Raw genomic sequence first — 24,717 nt, forward strand, 5'->3', positions numbered from 1 at the left:
ACTCCCATATACATTTAACTCAGAGCACCCAGAGACCTTTTTCTTCAAGTTTCACAAATTGTCCCAGAGATAGCACTTTTAGCGATTCAGGATGAATGTTGTACCCAGTCGTCAAGTCTTCCTAACATCCCTCAATCTGGAACAGTGCTTTAATCTTTCCTTGACTTCCGTGACATTGATATGTTGAAGGCAAGCATTTTATAGACTGTTTCTTAATGTGGGTTTGTCTGATATTTTCTCGTGATTGCAGATATATATATATATATATATATATATATATATATATATATATATATATAAATATATAAATGTATATATATTTATAGATATATAATGTCACAGAAATGATACTGTGTTTTTTCCATTGCCTTCCTATCGGGTATCAACATTATTGATATTCCCCATTTTGGTGGTGTTGAATTTGATTGCTTGATTGGGATGATGTTTGCCACAGTTGATCTGCTTTCACCCATAGGTTTTAGCATCCACTGAGCTTTCTTGCCTAAATTAATAGTTTACTCCAATGGATGTCATGTGATTTCTAATTCCATTATTCCTTCTGCATTTATGCCTTGCCATTCAACTTTAAGAAAATTATGTCCCTTTCTTATTTTTCTCCTCCTCCTCCTCTTCCTCCCTCTCCTTCCCCCTCCTCCTTTTCCTTCTCCTGTACTCTTTCCCTCTCCCTCTCTTTGAATTTTGTGGACTAATGGATTCCTATTGTCTTCAATGGATTATAATCCATCAATATGACTATTTATTTTGATGTTTAGAATTTCCCAGTTTTGGCTACTGGGATCCCCTTCAAGCTGGCTTCTGCCCCATTATTCTTTGAGAACTTTGTTTCTTTTTGGCTCAAGGTAATCTAGACTCATCTTGTTCTCTCACTGCCTTGGCTTTAGCTTTTATCTAAGGTGCCCTGATTTCTTTTGTGAAGAGTAATATTTAGGAACCAGATCTCACTGCTCCTAGCTTTCCTAAATAGTAAAATATATGTAGGTACACACACACTCATACAGATACACACATATTTTTTTTAAACCTATTTCCTTTTTTTAAAATTTATTAATTTATTTATTTTCGGCTGCGTTGGGTCATCGTTGCTGTGCGCAGGCTTTCTCTAGTTGCATAGAGTGGGGACTACTCTTCATTGCGGTGCGCGGGCTTCTCATTGCGGTGGCTTCTCTTGTTGCGGAGCATGGGCTCTAGGCCCGCGGGCTTCACTAGTTGCAGCATGCGGGCTCAGTAGTTGTGGCTTGCGGACTCTAGAGCGCAGGCTCAGTAGCTGTGGTGCACGGGCTTAGTTACTCCATGGCCTGTGGGATCTTCCCGGACCAGGGCTCGAACCCGTGTCCCCTGCATAGGCAGGCGGATTCTTAACCACTGTGCCACCAGAGAAGTCCCTACACACGTATTTATCTCAATATCAATGAGCTATCTATTAGAGAGAGAGAGTTGGGTATATAACCATAAATTCACAGCGCCTCCAATTCCAAATCAACACACAGAGTTTATGCTTGCTTTCTCCTTTCCATACTTGCACCTTCCTTTGTCAGCTGAGAAACCTGGTTCCCATTATACTCAATATGTTTTCTTATTTGCTCAGCCCCCCGACCCCCAGCATACAAATCTAACAAATCTCCCATCCACACTGGGCTACTCTTCACTCGGACAGATTCCTGGGCTTGGCCCTGTCTGTCACCTGTCTGCCTTCCCACCAAGAAAGAGAGAGCTGGTTTGGGAAAGATATTTGTTTTTCTTTCTTTTAGGTTAGGTTTATAAAGCAGGAACTATAAGACCATTAGTTAATGTTGCTGACTCAAACCAGCTTTGTCTGTGTCCACATTTGTGACTAGTATATCCATATCAAGATGAATTCATATGGGTGTATTTTTAATATAAACCAATATGCAACACCCCTATTTATGAAATTGGAAATCTGAAGATTGATAGTATCTAGATGTATTGCTGAATTCCTTTAAATGGCATGTATAATAGCTTCCTTTTCTTAGGAGTAAAAATTTAAGGTAGTAAAGAATAAAATTAAGGTTAGGCCATTGGGTATTGTCACATTCAAGTACTGTCTGTTAATAACTTAGTGACTAAGCTATCTGTCAGCTAAGGAGAGATCACATACATTAACATGCTCAATGTCCAGAGACATTTGGATGGAATTAAATTGTAGGGTAGTGGTTAATAAAACAATATTTAGAAGCGTCCAGGTTTAAGTACAGGTTAAGTATCTCCCAGTTTGTTACACAGGGCAAATTATTACAGCTCTAGAAGCCTCAGTTTATCCACAGCACCTAAATTACAGGTGTCTTAGTCTGTTCCAGCTGCTCTAACAGGAACACCATAGACTAGGTGGCTGAAGCAACAAACATTTATTTCTCATAGTGCTGGAGGCTGGGAAGTCCAAGATCGAAGTGCCAGTAGATTTGGTATCTGGTGAGCTCCTGCTTCCCGGTTCATAGATGACCATCTTTTCACTCTGTCCTCACATGGCAGAAGGGGCAAGGGAGCTCTCCAAGGTCTGTTTTGTAATGGCACTAATCACATGCATGAGGGCTCTATCCTCATGACCTAATCACCTCCCAAAGGCTCCATCTCCTAGTATCATTACAGTGGGGGTTAGGTTTCAACACATGAATTTTGGGAGGAAACAGATATTCAGTCCATAGCAACACAATTGTTGTGAAGTTTGAGTGATATGCCCTAGATAAAACACTAGGCATAGTACTTGGCATATAGTTAAGAGCACATAAACAGGAACTAGCTTTTATGTTAATTATTGGTGAAACCTAGACCTTTAGCTACTAGGACTCTTAATAACAGACACTAGCACTAGCTTATTAGAACTCTAAATAAATTAAATGGTGTTTTTGCAATGCCCTATCTTACAGTTTCAGTAAGTGCTTATAACATGTTGACCATGTTGTAAATGCACAGTAAGATAGTCTGCACAGGATGATGTCTTCTAAATATTTTGAATCATTTTTTCCTTTTCCCAGTCAATATGAGAGGAATGCAATATCGGTTTACATGGGAACAGTGAATGATGCCACTGCAATATCTACCTTTTGGTTAGAGAACACTGTTAATTCTGAAGTCTTCGTAAATTGTTTTATGAATCAACACCAAAACCTGTTATTTTACTGGAATGAAGCATGCACAAAAATAGAGGACATGCTTAGAGCCTTCAGAGATTAAAGTGAACTTCTTTGATCATTTGTATAAAAGTTAAATCTTTACCAGTTGCCTTTGATTGTCCCTCTGGAGACTGGAGTTAAACTCTGATTCCACTTTAACAAACAATGAGGTAGAAATCCTGGAGAAATCAATGTCTTGTAACATATATAGAGCAGGGGATCTGGACCCATTTACATGTGAATACAAACCAAAGATAATTTCTGAGATCTTTTTATAATTATTTGAAGTTTAACTTCACCATGTTCCTTCCCTTGATCAGTCTGTTGCCCTATCATTTCTAATGTAGGTAACTTAGGTAGGGAACACTGTGAAACATACACCAAAGAACTTGAAAATATGGTATAAATAAGATTTTCTCTTGTGACCTAAACTAAAAAAAAAAAAAAATTAAAGAATAAATCAGCCAGAAACGTTCACAGCCACATTAAAAAATAAAGTAAAACAAAGGTTTCTAAGACCAAAGTTTGAATACTTTTTTATCAGAGGGTGGAGACTTAGCCAATGGAATTGAGTACTAGGTTTCATACATTGAGAAAGATAGCCGTACACTGAGAAATATTTTTTAAGATCTGTATATTTGCAGCAAAGAAAAAACTCTACTCCCAAAACACATTCTGAATATTCTCTTGCTCCATAGAGATTTTCCTAGAGGGAGATGCTCTGCATCTTTATAACTAACATGGCTACAAGTATTCTGGTTCCTGTAATTGCTCTGGTCTTGTTCTAGTAAAAATCAGTTGGCGTTGGGCTTTAGACAGGTCTCCCAGTGAACTACTTTATGTGACTCAGCATCTGAGAAACTGGTCTGTGAATTGAGCCTGTATGACTGTAGGCCAACCCTGGCTCCCAGCCAGGTCACCCAGGCACCATGACTCTCTGAGGCTTCTTGGCAAGCAGCCAGTAAGCTTTCCCTGGGGTGTCCTATCTCACTACATACTCTCCATTTAAATGGCTTCAGCAAGTAATAACAATCCTTAGAAAACGTCAGAGGAATTCTTTCCCCTCGTTCATGGACATTAGGCTAAGGAATAAACCAGGGAGGTACAGTGGCTCACAAGAAAAGAGCCCAAGTGGATGAATAGATGATAATGAACTTTAGAAGTGAGTGGGGAGGGGCAATAGACAGGGGACATTGGAGACCCTGGGGGCCAGAGAAGAAAAGAAATAGCCCAGAGAGCCGGATATATTCCCCACATTTTAACGTTGACCAGAATCCCACATGCCTCAGGAGAATGCTTTTCCGGGCCTTTAGTAATAATAACACTTGAGCTCACAATTATTTTGTGAGGAACATATTTTTCTTTGCCTTTTACACATAAGCAAATTGAGGTTCAGAGAGGCTAAGTCACTTAGCAAGGTCACGTGAGTTAATAACTGTTTAGTGAGAGAGCTGTTTTACAACCAAATGCAAAGCATGCACCATTATACCATGCTTCCTTCTATATGCTTTACCCACCAATGACACTATTTTATGATCACTACTGATAAGATTTATTCATTCAGTTATCAAATATTTGCAGAGTGCAGCATATCTGCTAGACATGTGGCTAGGCATTGGGGTGCAATGATGAGCTTAAACATTGAGAATGGACTCTAGTTTGGAAGATGAACATTTATCAAATAATTACACAAATGTCATGTTACGAGAGTATGAAGTGCTCAAGATAAGTACAGGGAGAAATGAGTATTTGTAACTTGGGACTTCACCTGAAAATTAGGGATGGTTCTTTAAGAAAGAGTCACTTGAGCTGAGACTTGAAGGGAGAAATTTAATTGGATGTCGTGGGAAGGAAAATATTCAAGTAGAAAGGACCTGTTGAGGCCAGGAGCTATAGGATGTGGGTAGAAGATTCTTGTGACCACAGGGGAGAGAGATAAGGGGAGTCCAGTGCAAGATGATACTGGAGAGGCAGACAGAGATCAGACCATGCAAAGCCTCTCAGGCTCCCTGAAGGTTTCACCCAGGGACGCTATGAACAAGGACCAGGTTTGTTGAGAAAATATCACAAGTTCAGTTCTGTACAAGATGGGTTTGAGTTATCTCTGTGATAATCAAGAGGTAATGTCAATTAGACAGTTATGATTCACATCTGGAATTCAGAGAAAAGTTCTGGGTTAGCGTTTGAATTTGGACTTCATGTGTGGATAGGCCATCACTAATACAATGCGTATGTTTGAGATCGTCTGGAGAGACTGTACAATGCAAACTGGAAGAAGCTTAGGATATTGCTTTGAGGAACCCCCAACTTTTGCCCTTCTTTTTTACTACCGACAACCATGACATTTAATGATTGGGTAAAAGAGAACAAAGAGAAAAAAAGTAGCATCCAGAGAGAATGGGGAACAAACTGGAAATTTTTTATTATAGAAGCCAAGGAAGGAGAGTTTCATGAAGGGAGGAATGGTCTGCTATTCTAAATGCTACCAAGATATCAAGGAAGGTGAAGACTAAAAATGTCTGTTGATTTTCACAACATTGAAATTTTTATTGGCCTTAATGGTATATCCTGTCATTTGAACAGCATGTCCTCTTCTGAATTTTGCTGTGCTCCTTATATTTAGTTTTAAGTTACAATAAGCTAGGAATGTCTGCCAGAAATCACTGGAGGTCAAGGCACAGCTTTGTATGAATTCTTGCATGGCTCTATCTTTCTTTTAATATGTCAATTCCTATATACATACATACATACAGCATATAGTTTTCCATGATTTATTAAAATCCTAATGAGCGTTTCAGAGTTTTTAGACCCATCAGATAGATAGAAAATATTTCTGGCATCAATGATTGCACTTTATTTTCTCTCAAACAAAACCAGGATTTAGAATAAAAGTAACATATTAAGTGAAAATTGATTTAAAGATATACTGAATTTTTCTTTCACATATAAATATTCTCTTTAGATTTTTTTAAAGTAAGAAATGTTTAGTGATCACTTGCCATGGTCCAAACTCAGTACTAGGAATGGGACTCCAAGCAAATGAGATAACTATAAAGAACAAAGTCCAGTGTACAATGCTGTATTGTCTTGTCTCCTTCTTTCTCTTGTCGTTCACGCTGTGGACTTTCTAAAGATGTGGTGTTTTTGACCAAATATATGTAGATTTTGAAGCTGCATAAGGAAAGATAGTGCCTCTTAAAACGTTTGCCTGTGCATAAAAGGAAGAAGCAATGCATGAAGATTAGAATATCAAAACGTATGCAGTCCCTCTGTGGAGTGCTTTTTATTTGATTAGACCTACTCTTTACATGTTAATCACACACACAAATACATACCCATGAACATATATACACAACTATAAAACATATTATAAAAGGGGGTTGTCAGAATGAGAATTTGTTTTTGATTGACTTTAATTTTTCTGAAATCAAGACATCATAGTGACATTTATTGCCCATAGCAAAGTCAATATTTATTTTACTTATACTTTGTGTTTTAGGATATATTTTATAGAATGTGCATGGAAAAAATAATTTTAGGGGTGTTTTCAGTGCTTTTATTATTCTCAGAAGAACACAGTTTAGCCAGACTTCCTCTAAGACAGCAAAAAAAAAAAGAATCTTTTCAAGTCTTTTGCCCAAAAAAGTGCAGTCAATTATTGGTAATTACAAGCTTTCAAACTTAGAAAAGTCTAAGAAATCAGATTTAATACCTCACTACAACTTGGGTTGTATATGAAAAGTAAGGAAATTCTCCTGTAGATAGACAGCTTTGGAATGTCCCAGACATAAAGAAATGATCACTTACCTTCATAGAAAACTTTTAATACATTGATTTCTTCTTGTACTAGAGAACTTTGATGAGTCGCTGGTGACAGCAATTGGTATTTCTGTCTTCTTGGTTAATTTCAGAGCACATTCAGAAAATGAAGGTACCTCTTTACCATCTGCCGATTCCTGTACCAGTCCTACTAAGATGGATTTATCATACAGTAAGACAGCTAAGCAGTGCCTAGAGGAGATATCCGGTAAGTGACCTGATTGGTGGGTAGGTCAAACTCAGAATTTTTATAATCTCTCCATAAGTCTTTTTATTAAATCATATTTATGCTATACTGTTTTCCCTTAGGCATAAATGGACTGTGTACATTTCATGCTTCAGAGATGCTTAGGTATTTGACTATTCTGCTTAGAATGGTCTCTTTGTTGCTCTGTAATGAATTCTGTAAAGAATGGTAGTGCTCTCGGAGGCTGAGATTTTAAGTCATGGTTGCCCTCAGTCTAGTTGAATACTATCAGAGAAGACCTGGAGAATCTTCTATTGTTCATAAGGCAGTTCTTGAATATATCTAGAGATTTAAAAAAATATTAATGATCAGATGGCAATGTAAAATTTCCAAGGCCTCCAACCCTGCTCTGTCTACAATTCTGTGTTATTTTGAACATTTCTACACAGTGGCTCCAAATGTGTGTTCTGGGAAAAATGTAATTATGGAAATATTTCATTATATATATAATAATGTAAGAAAAATGACATATACATGCTCCAGACCCAATTTGTCAGATTCTCAGCTTTAGTCCACTATTTTTCCTAGGATCTGGATAAGCCTAGGCACATATGGAAGGCCTTTGGTATAATTTTATTATATATAGGTCCATATGGACCTATATAATATATAATATAGGAACTAAGTAGGCTCTTAACGTGATATACTGCTTCTAAGGGGAAAGACAGTTTAAGAACATTTTATGTGTTTCCAAGTATAAGAATGCATGGCAGTAGAGGTATGTCTTTTGGTCCAATAAATCTCTGGCTCAGCCCTTGTATATTCCTAAGGAAAAAACTAAAAGGACTATTTCAATTTTAAAAATTACTGTAGTACTCCTAGAACTCAACGTATTGCTCTGAAGCTCATGAGCGTAGCCATATCACAAATTTGAAGGTTAAGAAACTTCCTCACTTCAGCAGACTTGAAACACTTTGGCGAGCATTAGCAGTCACTGCAGTATCCATCAATGGATATTGACAACAAGGACAGCACAACATCCCAAGGGTTCCTTTTGGAATTAACATCAGTGGTATCATAGGCTTCAGAGTTTTCATGTGGAGACTACAGTGGGCCAGTTCAGGGTAAGGGCAGAAATGGTAATGCCAAGGCATAGCTATATGGATACTTGTAGATCTTTCAAGCACTTGGAGAAAGTGTTGGTTTTCCATAGCTCCAGATAGCCCCTTGGTGAATGATGATATGTATCTGTATTGTGACTAGATATTATTTAAACATAGTGTGGAACGTTTCACACATTTCTTTACTCATGCATGTCTTCAGTTAGTATCAATATGCCTACAAAATACTAGAGCTCAAATCTGTAGGAGAAAATGCGTTTAAGTACACTTTGAATTCTAATTTTTATGTGATTTTCACAAAGAAACCTTGTTTTTCTGAAATTAGTATATCGCTTAGTATCTCTGATTGAATCGGTAACCCATTTTTGATCTTTTTTCCTCCAGTTTCTTATTCTTTTGACCATTTAATCATTTTTTATACTTCCAGTTAATATTTCCATTTATGTAAGTCACATCATTATGTTATACACCTTAAACTAATACACTGCTACATGCCAATTATATCTCAATAAAACTGGAAAAAAACATTTTTAATTTCCATTTAATGTTCTGATTTTTAATAGAATATTTGAAAGTGAAAAATAAACTAGGCTTTACCATAATATAATAGTCTGATGGATTTATTAGAAGGTATAATATTAATTTATGTCAATAAGTATTGATATAGAATCATAGATTTGAAACTATGATTTAGATAGGAATAAAAGAAAGAAAACAACACATAAGTGCTGAAATGAGGCTTATCTGATTATGTCATTCCTACGATCATTTGTTTAAAATGAGTCTATAGTGGAGTACTGAAATTTTCTCTCAGTGCAAACTTGAGATTTCATGAAAGAAAGATATTTATGATTAGAAAGCTATAAATTGATTACCATAATTGGAGAAATGTAGATGAGAGTATACTGGTAGACCAGTGATGAGAGGATGACAGTCATAGGGAAGTAGGCCAGTGACAAGAGCAGAGCTGGCATACCCTGGCCTTTCTTCTAATGATCTTGCCTTCTAATCCTTCCTTGAGCTACTTATTCTCCTGTTCGTACCCTACATCTGGGCACTGTCGGAATCTGCAGCTTCTCTATAATCTCGCTTCCATGCACCCCACTCTTGCTGATGACATCCTCCTATCCTTTCAATGCCCTTCCTTTCATTCTCTGACTCTGACACTGGTTCTACTAAGATTTCCAATTTATTGATCCCACCACCATTTACTTACCCTCTCCAAACTCTACATATCCTTTCTTCCTTCCTTAATCAGATGAATTCCTGTAGTGACTGAATGTGATTTTACTTTTACATATACCCTTTACTCCCTTACACCTCTTTCACTTCATTGTTCTCATTGGATGAAACCACGGACCTGGTAATATTCAGGTCTCCACCTAGTCCATACCAGCAATGAATGAACCTGGAGAAAAACACATCACGTGTTGATGTGATTCGCTTTACATTCATGACCACCAACTTCAAGTGAGTAGTTAATGCTGCCCAGCAATCATTCTGTATTTCTCTGGTGCATTTACTCTTTTTTTGTCATCTCAGAACTTGAGATTGTTCTTAGATGACAATTTTATACCTTATCTCTTCTTTTCAAAGCTACAGTGCCACTTCTCCCATCCTTTCTCTTAACTGATGACCTTGATGTTGATGTCACTAAAAAAAATTTAAGCAGAGCGAAAAGAATTTCACAAACCCCTGCCACCATATCTACCCATGTACAGCATTTTATACCTATTTACTTCACTTTTCCTTGGATTACTTTCTTTTCTACCTTATCTCCCTCTATACCAAACCACTCTGTTTAGCCCACAGGATGCTGCCATCTCTGCAATCTTAATTTAAAACAAAACAAAACAACTTTCCTTGACCCCTTCCACAGTTTTCTTTCTCTCTCTAATTTCTCTTGTTGCTACTATACCCTGGCTGCTAGGGAAACCACAAACCACATACACACTTGAATTTAATGCCACGCCTTAGACTAGCCCTTAGAATATTTCTCCAAAGACAGCATGAGATATGAGCAGGTAAGTGTTCTAGGAAGTAGAAAAACTTAATCCTGGCCTCTGCACTGCCATTATTTTGTTGCTTGCATTGTCCCTTAGTTCCCTTTTTTGTGAGGTGACTATAGTGATGCTTAGTAAACTCCGGATTATTGTGAGATACGGTTTTATTCTTCCATCCACCTTTTCAGTAATCATCGCCAGGTACGTTATAAATGCCAAGCATGCCAAGGATTGGGAAAACAAACATGACTAAGACATGAGTTCTCCTATGGGGGAATAAGAGACAAATAAACTTTAACACCACAAATAATTGAATTACTAGATTTATGGGAACAACTAACTTAACTGTAAAGATTTATACAGGGCTTAAAAGAAGATCACGCATGTGTATAGTAGAATTCTAATGGGTAAAGAAATCAGGACATAATATTTCAGGAAGAAACAACTTCAATGGAAGTAATTTGAAAAAAAGTTTTACTTGTTATTTTTGTCTGTTTCTTATTGTAAAACCGGGTACATTTGGGATTTTGGTAGCTCAGTGATTTTCAATGCCAGTGCTACTGTTGAAGCCTTATTGTTAAAGGTTGCTGTGGGGACCTCATTGGGGAGTAAATCTGTCCTGTTCCCCAAGTGAAGTAGCCTAAATAATAGAGAACTCTGATGGAGTTAGTCTTGGCTGGATAAGATCCAGGTTTTGTGAATGTTTGAAGCCTATACAATTTGGAGGAGCCTGGAAATAATTTAAAAAATACAAAGTTACATTGGCTCAACCAAGTTAGAAGCTCTGTATATTAAACACCATTGGCTTCACAGTTGACGTACCTTGATGTCCTGGTATAGTTTTGCCTGACCAGCATCCATTGCTGCATCTGCTAGTAACAGCCCCTTGATTTTCTTTAGGGGAACCATAGCCCCATCAGTCTCTGTTCAGGTAGTTCAAATGAAATTGACCCAAGCAGATCCAATCAGAACAACCCATTCCGTTGACCACAGTGACTCTTTCAGGAGTGGACAACTGACCCAATTCAGTTCAATCAGAACCAATGAGAATCAGTCTCAGAACTTTTCAAGCTTGGAGCTGCTGGCAGTTACCTTCACCCTCGAGTGAAACAAACATAGGGAAAACAGAACCTAAAGCAGAAGAATATTAGCTCAAGGTCTTTGCAGAAAATGTCTGAGCCCCTGAACAAGCCACATCAGAGACTCTGTCTCCCTCCTTCCCTGCACGTTTCTGTTGTGTTACCCAGGGAAATCCCTTTTTGTACTTAAACAAATGTGAAAAGCATCCCTATTGCATGACCTGTGAGATGCATGACATGTAAAGTTCTATGATACTGTTAAGGAGCAAACTTGAATAGTTCACATTGAAAAGCAGATTTGTTAGGAGGCTTAGCTCTTTACATTTCCTCTCTGCAGTAACTCATTTGAATTTATAAGAACAGTGTCTTCATGACTAAATGGTAGCAGAAGTTAAAAACATAGTTAAATTGTGGTGTGAAGATAAGTATCAGAAATGAGTTACACAATAAAATGGCATATGCTGGAGAAAACTCAAGACTTTTACAATTTGGAGACCTTTTATCCCTCCAAAGTCTTTATGCATCTCTCTCAAGTTTCCCATTATTTGTCATGTTCTTAGGGAGGAAACTGTGATATTTACCCAATCTGATGATGGTGGTTCTGTTAATTATTACAGTCAGGTGATATGCATTATATAATTTGTGACAAAGATCAAGTGAGCTTCTTGCTTCCAGCCTATCCTTAAGACTCATGCCATGACCTCAATATTACAAGTCCAGCTGAATTGATGGTTTAGATTTTACTGCTTTGGCTTGGGTTTTATTCTCTCATTCATTGACAAAAAGAATTTGGCTTCAGAGACCATCCCTTTCATCAAGTGCCAAGAGATCCTGCCAAATGCAAAGTGAGCTTTGTTTTTCATTCCATTGGAATCATTCAGAAAGTTTTTAGATGTTTTTTAATACAAAGGTTCACACATGCCCCTTGTTTTGCATAAGACTGTCTACCAACATGTGTAACATTTATTTAATCCACTTTTTAACCTTTAACCTTTTCAACACTGAAAAATGGTGATAGATGCCAGACTGAATCAGAATCAGTGAAGCCAATATGTCATTTGTAATAAAGTAATTAAATAATTGGATGAATTCAGGAAATCATTTTAGAAGTAAGAATTTAAATTGAACAGAGAGATAAACTAATGGTTACATGTGTTTTTTTCTGACTTCCCAGACTTTGTATTGAATAATGGGAAATATTTGGTATTTAAGACATTTGTAAATGATCACTTATTTTGCCTTTTTCTTGGATGTTTATAAAGATAAAGATGATCAAGCTCAGGTCATTTTAAATCAGTTTGGATCTTTTACTTAAATAGCTACTTTGTAATTATGTTTACTAAAGAGCTCAAAAGCATTCCTTTTCAGAACGTTATAGTAGCTCTACTTTATGTGAGGTCTTGGCTAAATTAGAGCGATTCACATTTTCAGTATTGATTGGGCGTGTTTGTCTCATACACCGAGGCTTCCTCCTCCACCTTGTGTAACATACATTTCTGAGCCTGCGCTCTGGAGCCCGCGAGCCACAACTGCTGAAGCCCGCGCGCCTAGAGCCTGTGCTCCACAGCAAGAGAAGCCACTGCAATGAGAAGCCCGCGCACCACAACGAAGAGTAGCCCCTGCTCACCGCGACTAGAGAAAGCCCGCGCGCAGCAACAAAGACCCAACACAGCCAAAAATAAATAAATAAATAATCTATTTTAAAAAAATAAATAAATAAACGATTGAATACAAGTAAGTATAAATACACCCATGTATGAATGTACACCCAAAAGCAAGCAGAGATAACTGCCTGTAGAGGAGCAATAATTGGGTTCCCTGCTGTTGTTCAAGGTAAACTTAAGGACCCATGTAGTTGTTCCCAGGGGAAAAACTACTATAACTACAAGTTGACAATATCTTTAAACAAAGAAACAAGCAAAAATGCCCTTTTGGTGCTTTTCTCTGTTCGGGTTATATCTTCAAAATAGCCAGCCCCTTGCTGCTGTCTCCACTGGACTTAGTCCCTTCCTAAATTCACCCCTACAGGTGTGTTATACTTTTTGCCCCACTGAATCAGAGTGGGCCATGTGATTTCATTTGACCAATGACATGTGAGTGGAAAAATGACATGGGCCATTCTTGAGCAGAAGCTTAGATTTCTTGTCTCTTTTTTCCTCTATCATGATATCAACATATCCTAGACTGAAGTTGCTCTTTCAATATGGGTCTTTGTATAAAGGGTACCTGGATCAGAGCTGCAGCCAACATAGAGTAGACATTAATGTGAGCAAAGTGCATCTTTGTTTCTGTAAGCCACTGAAATTTCTAAATCATTTGTAAATACAATATAATGTAGCCCAAGCCAGAATTTCTCAACCTTGTAGCTATCAACATGTAGTCTGCATGATTCTTTGTTTGGGGAGTGGGGTTCCTATCATTATAGGGTGTATAGCAGTATCATTGGCTTCTACTCTCAGATGTCAGAAGCACCACACCCCCACTTTGTGACAACCAAAACTGTCTCCTGATACTGCTGAATGTCCCCTCGGGAGGACCCAGTTGAAAACCACTAGTCTCTAGTCTCACCTAGAAGTTCTCAAAGTGGGGTTCGAGACCTAGCAGTATCTATGTCACCTGGGAATGTGTTAGAGATGCAGAGTCTCAAGCCCCTTTCAGACCGACTGAATGAGTAGAGATGGGGCTGGGGCCCAGCAGGCTACATTGTATTAAACCCTCGGAGAGGTTCTGAACATTCAAGTTTGAGAACCAGTGGTCTAAGCTGACTGGTACACAAGTATCCTTGTATAAGGAGAGGGCATCATTATTGCTTTCACTTATAATGCTCAAGTTTAACTTTTGATGCCTAAAGCATAAGAATTCCATTCTTTGTGAATCTGTAAGACTTTAGAGGATGCTGCATGTGTCCTTTAGTGTAATACATATCAAACACATGAAAGTTTCATAACCTTAACAAATTTACTCTAGTCTTCTAATCTGCTGATTTACTGGATCACAGTAACTCCAAATGAAGAAAAAATCCAAAGTGGGGTAGCATTTTGATCTTTTGAAAAACACTTTATAAAATGATGTTTTTAGAAGGATAATTGTCAGTTTCTATGATTCAGCCTTTGTACCCTCGTTTTATTTAAGCACATTTTATATAAACATAATTTATTTTTGAAGAATGAAGAATTGAGAATCAGTATTCATAATTCACAGGTTTGTTTAATTGCAAAAATTTTTATCACAAATGATTGCCCTTCTTTCCATCTAATTCCCTTTTACATACACCCTTGAGCTTGAGCATAAGGAATAATTAACTTTGCAAAGTAAGTTGTTACCATGTGTAAAGGTATAGGCAGTGTCCACTATAATGCTAATTTACATAGTTAAGAGACTGAGCATTCCCCCTTAGCTGAAGTTAGCAACAGGAGGTGAAAAATCAGAATTAATTTGATGATATTAGCTCAGAAAATGCTAGGGAATTATATCAATTTGAATGACACAAATATTTTCATCTATTTCTCCATGCTGCCCCCTTTTAGTGAGGAATGTTTATGGGCAGAAAAATCTGAAAAGCTTTTCCTCGATGCTCTTCTCATTAGCTCTCAGTGGTGCATGGTCTCTACTATACCTGATAAGTGTTTTAAAAGTTTTCCTAAAATCAGAATTTCAGGATGGTAATTATAACCAGTAGAAGATAAATATAAGAAATTTACCCTTTAGGTTTTCTGCTTTTTATCAAAATATTAAAGAGCTGATTATACAGTAATAGGTTTATGGAATAGACTAAGAAAAATGCTCTATGTCAGAAAACATAATATACATTTTATGGTTTTTGTCACATCATTATCTTCAACACACTTGGCCATCAACTTTCAATTATACGCTTGGAGTGAAAATATTCTTTCTCAAAAAGAAAAAAGAAAAAAAACCTTTTGAGGGTTTTTTTTGCGCTATTTTTGTATAGGAATAAATCTTGATTTTTATTGTCAGATTAGGATTGTACTAAATATCTTCAGAATAAAAAGCCCTTGGATTTGTTCTTTAAAAGAGGAGGTGAAGTCTTTCCCTTTAAAACATTATCTGTCTGCCGGTGGAGAGTGCCATGCTCCGTTTTTTAGGTCCTTTACACTCTTGAATTTGATTTGTGCTTTTACAGCACAAATCCCAACATTCAGAAGACAGATCTGCCTGCTTCAGCTGCCTGCAGCTCTAGAGAATTAGTCTGTCATTCTCAGTGTCGTGGAGTGTGTGTTATGTATGTGAGTGAGTGTGTATGTAGTGTGTGTGTGTGTGTGTCTCGCCGTATCTGAGGCGGGGTAGCCGAGAGTGATTTAAACATGCATAGGGTTAATCGTGTAGCATCTCATTCAGGCTTGGCTTTGAAACCTGTGGCATGCTAGGCTGGACAGCCGCTGCTGTGCCTCTGTTTTAATTTAGCAGGATGTTTGCTGCCATGGCAGCCAGCAGCAGCCACTGCAGCAAGGAAGAGCCGTAGATCTGAGAATGCAGGTGGAATACTAAAACACGAGAGGCGCGTGCAGGGCTGGCTTCAGTGCTTAATCTGCTCTTACGGGGCTCTGATGTGGAGGCTCTACATGCTGCACCTTGGCAGTTCCTCTAGAGTAAAGGGCTGCAGACCCAGATAGATCCGTGAAGGGCTGGTGAGAGGCAGGGAAAAAAAGCAAAGCCAGAGACATCGCTGGTGCTTCACTACCTCGCGTTTGGGAATACAGAAGCGATAGAGGGAAATGTGGACCCATCGCCCTGCTGAGACACGTGATTGGACGAAGACTGGAAAACGTAGTTGGCTTCCTGTGCTACTTTTCAGCTGGAGCAGTGTCTTTGATGAACTCTTTTCTGCTTCCGATATATACAAGCAAAATGTTTGTAAGTACTGCTGATGAGGGGCATGACCTGGCAAGCTGAATTGTGGGCAACTCATTGATTGTACTATAGCTCTAGGATCTAATGTGGATGTTTGAGCCTTGCCTGAGCTTTTATTGAAGTGCAAGTGTTAATCAAAACCAAAAGGGCCAGTTGGCATCTCAGTGCAGAAAAGACAATATGAAGTCCAATTGAAAGAGAAGAAGCCGGTAAGGAGAGCCATGCAGCGGCCGGCTGAACTCTCTGTGTTTCAGAGCAAAGTAAGGCCAAAGGGAGCTGGCCTTCAGAAGCAAAAGTCTCTGACCAATCTGTCCCTCACCAGTGAGGGGGAGAGGCGACCCACTGTGCGCATTTCCAACTGGTTTGGAAATGCCGCCAGGGCCAGCCAGAGGGAATCCAGCTACGCAGAGAGGCGCTCGCTGTCTAGATTCTTGTCAAGGTCCGTGCAGTCCCTGTACCACACCAGTGGCCCGGGGGCCTGGAACCTGCTGCCCGCCAGCCGTGCAGGCAGGGAGAGCTTAGAAGAGTGGTCTTCCAGAAAATTCTTGGAAGGTGAGAGTGATGAAGACAGCCGGTCCGAAGAGGAAAATGTGTCCCCCAGGCCTGGCAGCACCGGCAGGGGCTGGGCCGAAGAGGAGGGAGAAAGCTGCCTGCGGGAAGGCACAGCGCTTCTGGACGAGGACGTGATCCTGACAATGCTTGGCGACCTGGAACAGGCCCTTTACACTGACTTGTTAGGTAAGTCGGGTCTGCTCCTAAAAAGGAGGATGGAATTTTCAGAAGCTGCCTCTTTGCCTCAGCCAAATAGCTTCTGTTCTTCTGACTGATGTTTTCGAAACCGTAGTTACTCAAAACAATTTTAAATTCCTTGTCTCTTGAAATGATTGTCTTCAGAAAACTGAACTGTGAGAACTCGTTGTAAAGCGTATATGGAGAAAGTAAATAGCAACCACCCGCCCTGGGCATTAGTGGCCTGGAGTCTAGTACACTCTAGACATCCATAAGTAAGTGTTAACATTTTAAAACTCCAAATTTGTTTTTTACTTAGTCATTAACGGGGCCTATTTATTCAACTTCCCTCAAGGTGACCTCACCACAGATTTGGAATGAAGAATGAAGGACCTCGTGGGTAAATTTTTTGTATAGTCGAGTTTCTTCTGCTGCCTCAGTGGTGTCTGAATAGATGGCCTTGTTTGTACTTCGGTGACAAGTACCATACATTCTAGTTATACTTGAAATGTAGAGGCCTCTTCTGACAGCTTTACTCACTTACTTTTTTTTGAAGTGTTTGGCAAAAAATACTTCTGAGTGTGTACATTATAACTATTTAAATTACTATGTAGATGAGTGTGAACTGTTCTGATACTTTACAAAGTAGGCCTGTTTGATGACATGATTCTTAGGAGTAACTTCTGATAATAATCTTTAATTAATTAAATAGGACAATGTCTGAAGTAATTCTTCAGTTTTGCCACCTGCCCGAATAGCTAAACTGTATACGTTTTAATTGTTACATCTAAGTTCAGCGCTCTACTGTAGCATATTTATATCATATGGTGCCTTCTTCAAAAAGTCATAAGCATTAAACCATTGACCACATCCTCTTTTATGTCAGTGTGTATTTCCACAAAGGACTTCATATAGGACTCATTAAATTCGAAAGAATTAAACCAGACCAGTGATCCCTTTGTTTCTGATTCATACAACTGAAGCCAAATATAGGTTTGTTTTTATTCTCTATGTAGACTCTCCTGTTACAAGAGGTTTTATGAGATTTTCTGGAATCTTAGTGAACCAGCTTTAGAAGAAGAAAGCTTAGAGAGACAGCAGAGGTGAATATCGCTCAATTTTTCTTGTTAGTTTAGCTTTAAAAGAGTAATGTTTCCACAGTTGCGGGAATAGTGATTTCTGAGTCTGAATACACCAGGTGCTCAGACACTGAAGATTTACTTCTTCACCATTGTGTGATTTCCGTGATGAACTGCTTCTCATAAAAAAAAAAAAAAAAAACCCTGCATGCAGTACAAAGGCAAGAGGGGGAGTCTTAATCCTTAAGAATCTTTTTCCGTTTCTTGATCCTCTGAAACGGTAGAATCAAATAATATTTGTCTTTTGCCTTGAAAATGATGGCATTTATCTTGTTCTAAGTACCTCTTATGTAAGTATTTTCAAAGATATGACCAGAGTAAAGTCCCCTGAAAGCATGTGTTGGTTGTTCTGTTAAATTATAGCATGCTGTGGCTGGGTGTGTATATGACATATGCCTTTTTGTACATAAATAACTTGGAGCATTACTGTCAGAGGGTCATCTCTCAATAGGTGTCTGTGTATTCCATGGTTTTTAAACTGAGCATCTGCTAATTTATTTATGGGATTATTCTCCTTAAGGCTTTTTTCTCCCCCAGCATATGGCAGTATTCAAAGATGCAAATGAGAAAGTAAGAGGAAGAGTTTATTCAAATAGCTCTGATATGAATAATCATATCAGGATAATGAAGCATTGCAATGCAATTCCCTAAATAATGATGCATGTTAAGTTGGTAAATATATCCAAGCCCACAGCACACAAGAATTGCAGGATTTCTGCTACGTGCTTGACTAGGTTCTGTTTCTGACTCAAAATGGCTTCTTCCAAGTTAGTTTTTAGGCAGAGTTCCCTGAGTTCAACTCTTTATTCTTGGATATCCTAAATAAATCAGACACACTAGGGTCTGTGCTATAACTATATAGGAGAATATTTAAAAGGTAGTGGTAAAGCTGTTAGCCATATTTTGCTATTTTTCCCCCAAAGTGTCTGGTTTAACCTGATGAGTTGAAAAATTTTCTATCCAGCTCACCTTTGGGGTCATCCACAAAATTAGGGTGATTTCTCCAAATAAATCAGGCAGCTGTACTCTAAAAAATAACATTTGTAATATAGCTGGTGTAGAGGACATAATTCTCTGTGAATCAGGTTCATTCATATGTAATTTGATTTCCTCCTAAAAGATGACAAAGGCTGGCAGTGTTCATTACAATGTGTGTAATTAAAGCTTGAAAAGTAAGGGCAGGACCACACAGATTAAATGGTCCGTCTGCTATTAAGTAAAAACGCCAAAGCACCGAACTGACCCTGTTACTCTGTCCTAATAGAAGAGATGTTACAAGCAAAGAGAAAGTAGTTTGCACTAATGTTAAAAACTCAAAGCAGATTGCAGAATATGCCATTCTGGAAAATGTGTGTAAGCCCTTACTATTTTGTCTGACAGGAGGCTTCTTTCAGGAATAATAGCTGGCTTTGAGATTATAAAAGTGAAAGGGGATACATTTTTGTGACTAAATTTCTCATGTGCATTTTTCTGCTAACTTTTATTTGTTCCTAAATATTTAATGGTATTTGCGCTTTTACATTTGGCTTTTTCACAGTTGTGATTCCCTCCCTGCCCCCATTTCTCTAGACATCATTTGGATACAAATTTACAGGATATTTCAGGCTTGTGCAATACTTAGGGGGGTTGTAAGTGCATTTAACTTTATCTTGCCTTTCATGGGTCATTGAGAACATTTGCTGCAAGAAATTTTGATTTGGTTATTATCTTTCCTGACATGAATGAGGCAGCAATTATGTTTTGCTCAGTAAGTGTTGGGAGGAAAAGGTCCATTTGTCTGATTGTCATGAGTGGTGCAGTGTCATGAGTAGATGTCATGAGGAGAAAAAGCAATGGAGAGAGAGAGAGGTAATGGTTCTGAAATATGAGGGAAGCTGTATAAACAATGGATTCAACTGGAAGAATCCAAGGATCTAAGATGCCTGTTGGATTGGAAGAAGGAAATTTAAAAGGAGATAAAGAAGGTGTTAAAAAATACTGAGTGAAATGGAATGTCTGAAAATACACTGTTCTTAAAGTTTACGTAAAAAAGATTGAAAGTAATTCAAATATCAGTGTTACTAATATTATGCAATTGGGAAGTAGTTGAGGTGCAGCTTGATTACAAAGTCAAAGTTCTCCCCAAGGGAAGGGGCTAGGAGATGGGAGATAGGGAACTTGTAATGGTGTATTTTTGACACTTGTGTAAGGGCAATGACTTGCCTTCCTTACTCCCTCCAATAAAAGTCATCTCAGCACTTTCTCCTTTAAGACTTTTCTCTTACCATCACTTAGAATCTTAGGCTTCTCTACTGTGTGAAATCTTAGATAAACTACTGAATATTAGCTTTAATGTGTCTCCAGTTTGGTCTCATCCTTCACTGTTACTTTTGCCCTTTTTAAGTAAAATCTCTTCTTCACCCCTGCCTTTCCTTTGACTGTAATGATATTTTTTTCTGCCCTTCAAGATTTTCCTTACAAAGCCTTCTTTTTCTTTCAGCATACTGCCAGATTGTTTGGAAATAAGAGGTAGACTTCTTTCTAGCCATTTCTCAAATACGCTCTGTTATATTTGTGAGGAGAAGGATGGGAAGAATTTCCAGAGAAAATATAATTAGAGTCTTAAGGGTTATTAACAGTTCTGAATTTTAAAATAATGTTAATCTATGAGGTTAGAAACTGTATGACTTGAATTAGGGTTAGAAAAGTTTATGCCATGTGCGTGAGGGTACAACATACTCTTATTTCTTTTTTTAAATTTTTTTTTTATTGACGTATAGTTGATTTACAATGTTGTGTTAATTTCAGGTGTACAGCAAAGTGATTCAGTTATACACACACACACACATATATATTCTTTCCAGATCATTTTCCCATTATAGGTTATTACTAAATATTGAGTATAGTTCCCTGTGCTATACAGTAAGTCCTTGTTGTTTATCTGTTTTATATATAGTAACGTGTATATATTACTCCCTCCTCTGCCACCTTTCCCCTTTGGTGACCATAAGTTTGTTTTCTCTGTCTGTGAGTCTGTTTCTGTTATGTAAATAAGTTCATTTGTATCATTTTTTTAGATTGCACCTATAAGTGATAGCATATGATATTTGTCTTTCTCTGTCTGACCTACTTCACTTAGTATGATAATCTCTAGATCCATCCATGTTGCTACAGATGGCATTATTTCATTCTTTTTTATGGCTGAGTAATATTCCGCACGCGCGCGTGCGTGTGTGTGTGTGTGTGTGTGTGTGTGTACACACACACAGGGAAGTTAAGGAAGTTTTTCAGTACTTTCTAAATCTGAAATAATAATACAGTTATTAAGCATATTTCAATCATTCAAATAATTGGTAAATTAAAAGGAAGAGATTTGCAGACTGGCAGCAGAGTGGTGGTTGTTTTGGCAACCATTCAGGATGAAGGATAATGAACAGTGTAGTAATGTTTGGCTGAAGAAGAAATTAACATTTGTCTTTCTGAGTGGCTGCCATGGTAAAGTGATATAAAATTATTCATTTGGTTTCAGAGCCATTGAGACCCCTGGGTGGAAGTTAAATGGGGGCAAATCATTACTCGTCCTCAGAATTGTTTTTATAATGAGACCTAATTGGCCTAATATTGGAAAGAGTCACCTCTTACTGGAGAGGAGGAAGCCTTTCCGATCTTGGAGGTTTTAGGCAGAGACCCATGGCCACCTCGCTAGTGACACAAAGAGTTTTCCCTCATTGGCTGAGAGGTGAGCCAAGACAATCTCTGAAGTCCTCACCAACTCTAAGATTCTATTATAGATGTTAAATGTGTGCATTTGTTGTGTGTGTTTTTTTTAACCTGGCATGAATACTGTGGAAGAAAAATGAACAGGTTGACTATCTACCTGTATTCTTAAAACCGATGGTAGATATGCATCTTTACTTGTCTATGTGACAGTTTTCATACTGGAATTTAATACATGCCATTTTCTACCTTCACTTTTCCTTCTTTTTTTCTTTTCCTTCCATCCCTTCTGCATTCCTTTCCCTTCCCTACCATCCCCTCCTTTGCCGTCCTCTTCCTTTCTTTCTTTCCTATACCTTCTCGCCCCTTAATCCATTCATTCCCCTTCCTTCCTTCCCTTGTTTTATTCCTTCTTTCTTTTTATTTAAAATTCCTCATCACTAGACATCCTCCTGAGTTCAAATTGAACAGAATTAAGACTATGTTTCCTCTCCTTCCTTTCCATATTGTCCTTATTATCCAGATTCACCAATTTCAATGGCCACTGGCCTGGGAATTATTACATGGCCATAAACAAAATGGTTTAATGGCACCTCTGCCCCCAAATGACAGATAGAGGTTGAACAAGGCCAACAGTTGTCACCCTGGCAGAGCTGTTTATTTTATGTGTAGACTTATTACTGGATTAGATGCCTAAGACTTTACTGGCACTCTGGTGTCACATGTGGATATTTTGGTTCCCTGTAGAAAGTGGAGAAATAATTAAAAATAAAGCTATCCAATTCTTGGATCTTGGTTCTTGAGTCTAATAAAATAAAAGACTTAAAAAGATATTGCTTCTATGAGAAAAGGCCTCTGTCTGATTCCCCAGAGTATAAATGTATACTTGCTACATAAGTCAAGTTTATCTCAGCTATTCTGAGCACACTTTGAAATAGGTGATTATGAAAGTAATTAGGATCCAAATAGTTTCAGATTTTTAAATTAAGCTTAGAAACATGGAGCACTGTACAGTATATTTCCAAATGACTCTCTCATTTTGCAATGATTAAGGTCATAGACCTACGGAATACTATTGTATTATCGCCACTTCAAATTATTACTTGTAACATTACATTTGTTTCTATTCACATTTTATTTGTAGAAAAAAAATTATAATTTCAGATAATAATAGTCATTTGGAATTTTCTACCTATTATTTTACCTTTGTGAAAAGGAACTCATATCTATATCTATATCTATATATAATTATTCAAATTATTCACAGGACAGTAAATGGCATGAATAACAAATTTATTATTATGTTACTCTTCTAGGTGAAGACCCTGAAACAAGAAGAATGAGAACAGTTAAAAACATAGCAGATTTGAGGCAGAATTTAGAAGAGACTATGTCCAGTCTTCGTGGGACCCAGATAAGTCACAGGTCTTCTTCAATTCTGCCTATTTTGGGGCCAATAAAGAAAAAATTACAATTAAGCATTTAACTTCTTGTAATGATAAAGAAGGAATTTTAGTTTTCCTTTACTATTTTCTCACTTACATTTTTTTTTAAATTTTTATTTATTTATTTATTTATGGCTGTGTTGGGTCTTCGTTTCTGTGCGAGGGCTTTCTCTAGTTGCGGCAAGTGGGGGCCACTCTTCATTGCGGTGTGCGGGCCTCTCATTATCGCGGCCTCTCTTGTTGCGGAGCACAGGCTCCAGATGCGCAGGCTCAGTAATTGTGGCTCACGGGCCTAGTTGCTCCGCGGCATGTGGGATCTTCCCAGACCTGGGCTTGAACCCGTGTCCCCTGCATTGGCAGGCAGATTCTCAACCACTGCACCACCAGGGAAGCCCCACTTAAATTTTATATGACGGTCAACTGGTGACTTCTCAGCCCTACCCAGTGATGTTTTTCTCCTATCCATCTCTTCTTCAATATAATTTCCCATTTAAACTGAATTAGCTACTGAAACTACCACCGTCACTGCTAAATGGATTTTCACGCCTGCCTCAAATAACAATGGTGGAAGTTGTAATTAAAATGCATCTGAGGAGAGGTGGTAGAGAGTCTTTCAAACATAATTGTAGTTAACTTCCAGAAAAGTTCTGGGAAGGCTACAATGGGTTAAATTAAGGGTTGGTTGAGAATGTGAAACAATATTTTGTTTTATCTAAAATGTAATGATGGCGTTTCCTTTGAAAGCAAACAGTCTGTGATGAATGCCCCTTCCTACATTTTGATACCTGCAGAGGTGTTTAGGATCTCAAAATGAATGTATAATTTGACTTTCATGAAAATGGACATACTTCTAAGAAATGACTCTCAACTGTAGGCGTTCCTGTCTTCATGCATTCTGGGTCCATGGCCCCAGGTGAACCAGAATATAGTGATTTCTCTATTTTATTTGACAGCACCCTGGAGACAACATTTGACAGCACTGTGACGACGGAAGTGAATGGCAGGACCATACCCAACTTGACAGGTCGACCCACTCCCATGACCTGGAGGTTGGGCCAGGCATGTCCTAGACTTCAGGCTGGAGATGCTCCCTCCCTGGGTGCTGGCTACCCTCGCAGCAGTACCAGTCGTTTCATCCACACAGACCCCTCAAGGTTCATGTACACTACGCCTCTCCGTCGAGCTGCTGTCTCTCGGCTGGGAAACATGTCACAGATTGACATGAGTGAGAAAGCAAGCAGTGACCTGGACATGTCTTCTGAAGTCGATGTTGGTGGATATATGAGTGATGGTGATATCCTTGGGAAAAGTCTCAGGGCCGATGACATCAACAGTGGGTAAGTGGCCCTGGGCCCCGGTCTCTAACAGAATTGTGTAAAGAGAGGTGGTCTACTACAATGCAGTAGCTGTAGGAAGGGGGTATAGGTTAGTTAATAAAGTCATTAGAAAATGTGAGAAATCTAAGGTTATTTGGGGGT

The 24,717-nt window shown here is 38.3% G+C and overlaps 1 protein-coding gene across 5 annotated transcripts in view; it reads left to right on the forward strand.

Annotated features, from left to right (window-relative positions):
• Positions 1–24,717, forward strand: part of NAV3 (neuron navigator 3) — an 845,054-nt gene that overhangs the window by 669,536 nt on the left and 150,801 nt on the right. For 4 of the 5 annotated variants that reach the window (XM_036866523.1, XM_036866525.1, XM_036866526.1 and 1 more), the window contains 3 exons: positions 7,061–7,176; positions 23,111–23,219; positions 24,193–24,576. In XM_036866523.1, the coding sequence (XP_036722418.1) occupies positions 7,061–7,176; positions 23,111–23,219; positions 24,193–24,576 (609 nt within the window). Of the gene's footprint in view, positions 1–7,060; positions 7,177–15,405; positions 16,969–23,110; positions 23,220–24,192; positions 24,577–24,717 lie in introns of those variants that run through there. The other variant, XM_036866528.1, reaches the window with a different exon arrangement.

Source organism: Balaenoptera musculus, chromosome 10 (genome assembly GCF_009873245.2).
Source record: "Balaenoptera musculus isolate JJ_BM4_2016_0621 chromosome 10, mBalMus1.pri.v3, whole genome shotgun sequence".
NCBI classification, from domain to species: Eukaryota; Metazoa; Chordata; class Mammalia; order Artiodactyla; family Balaenopteridae; genus Balaenoptera; species Balaenoptera musculus.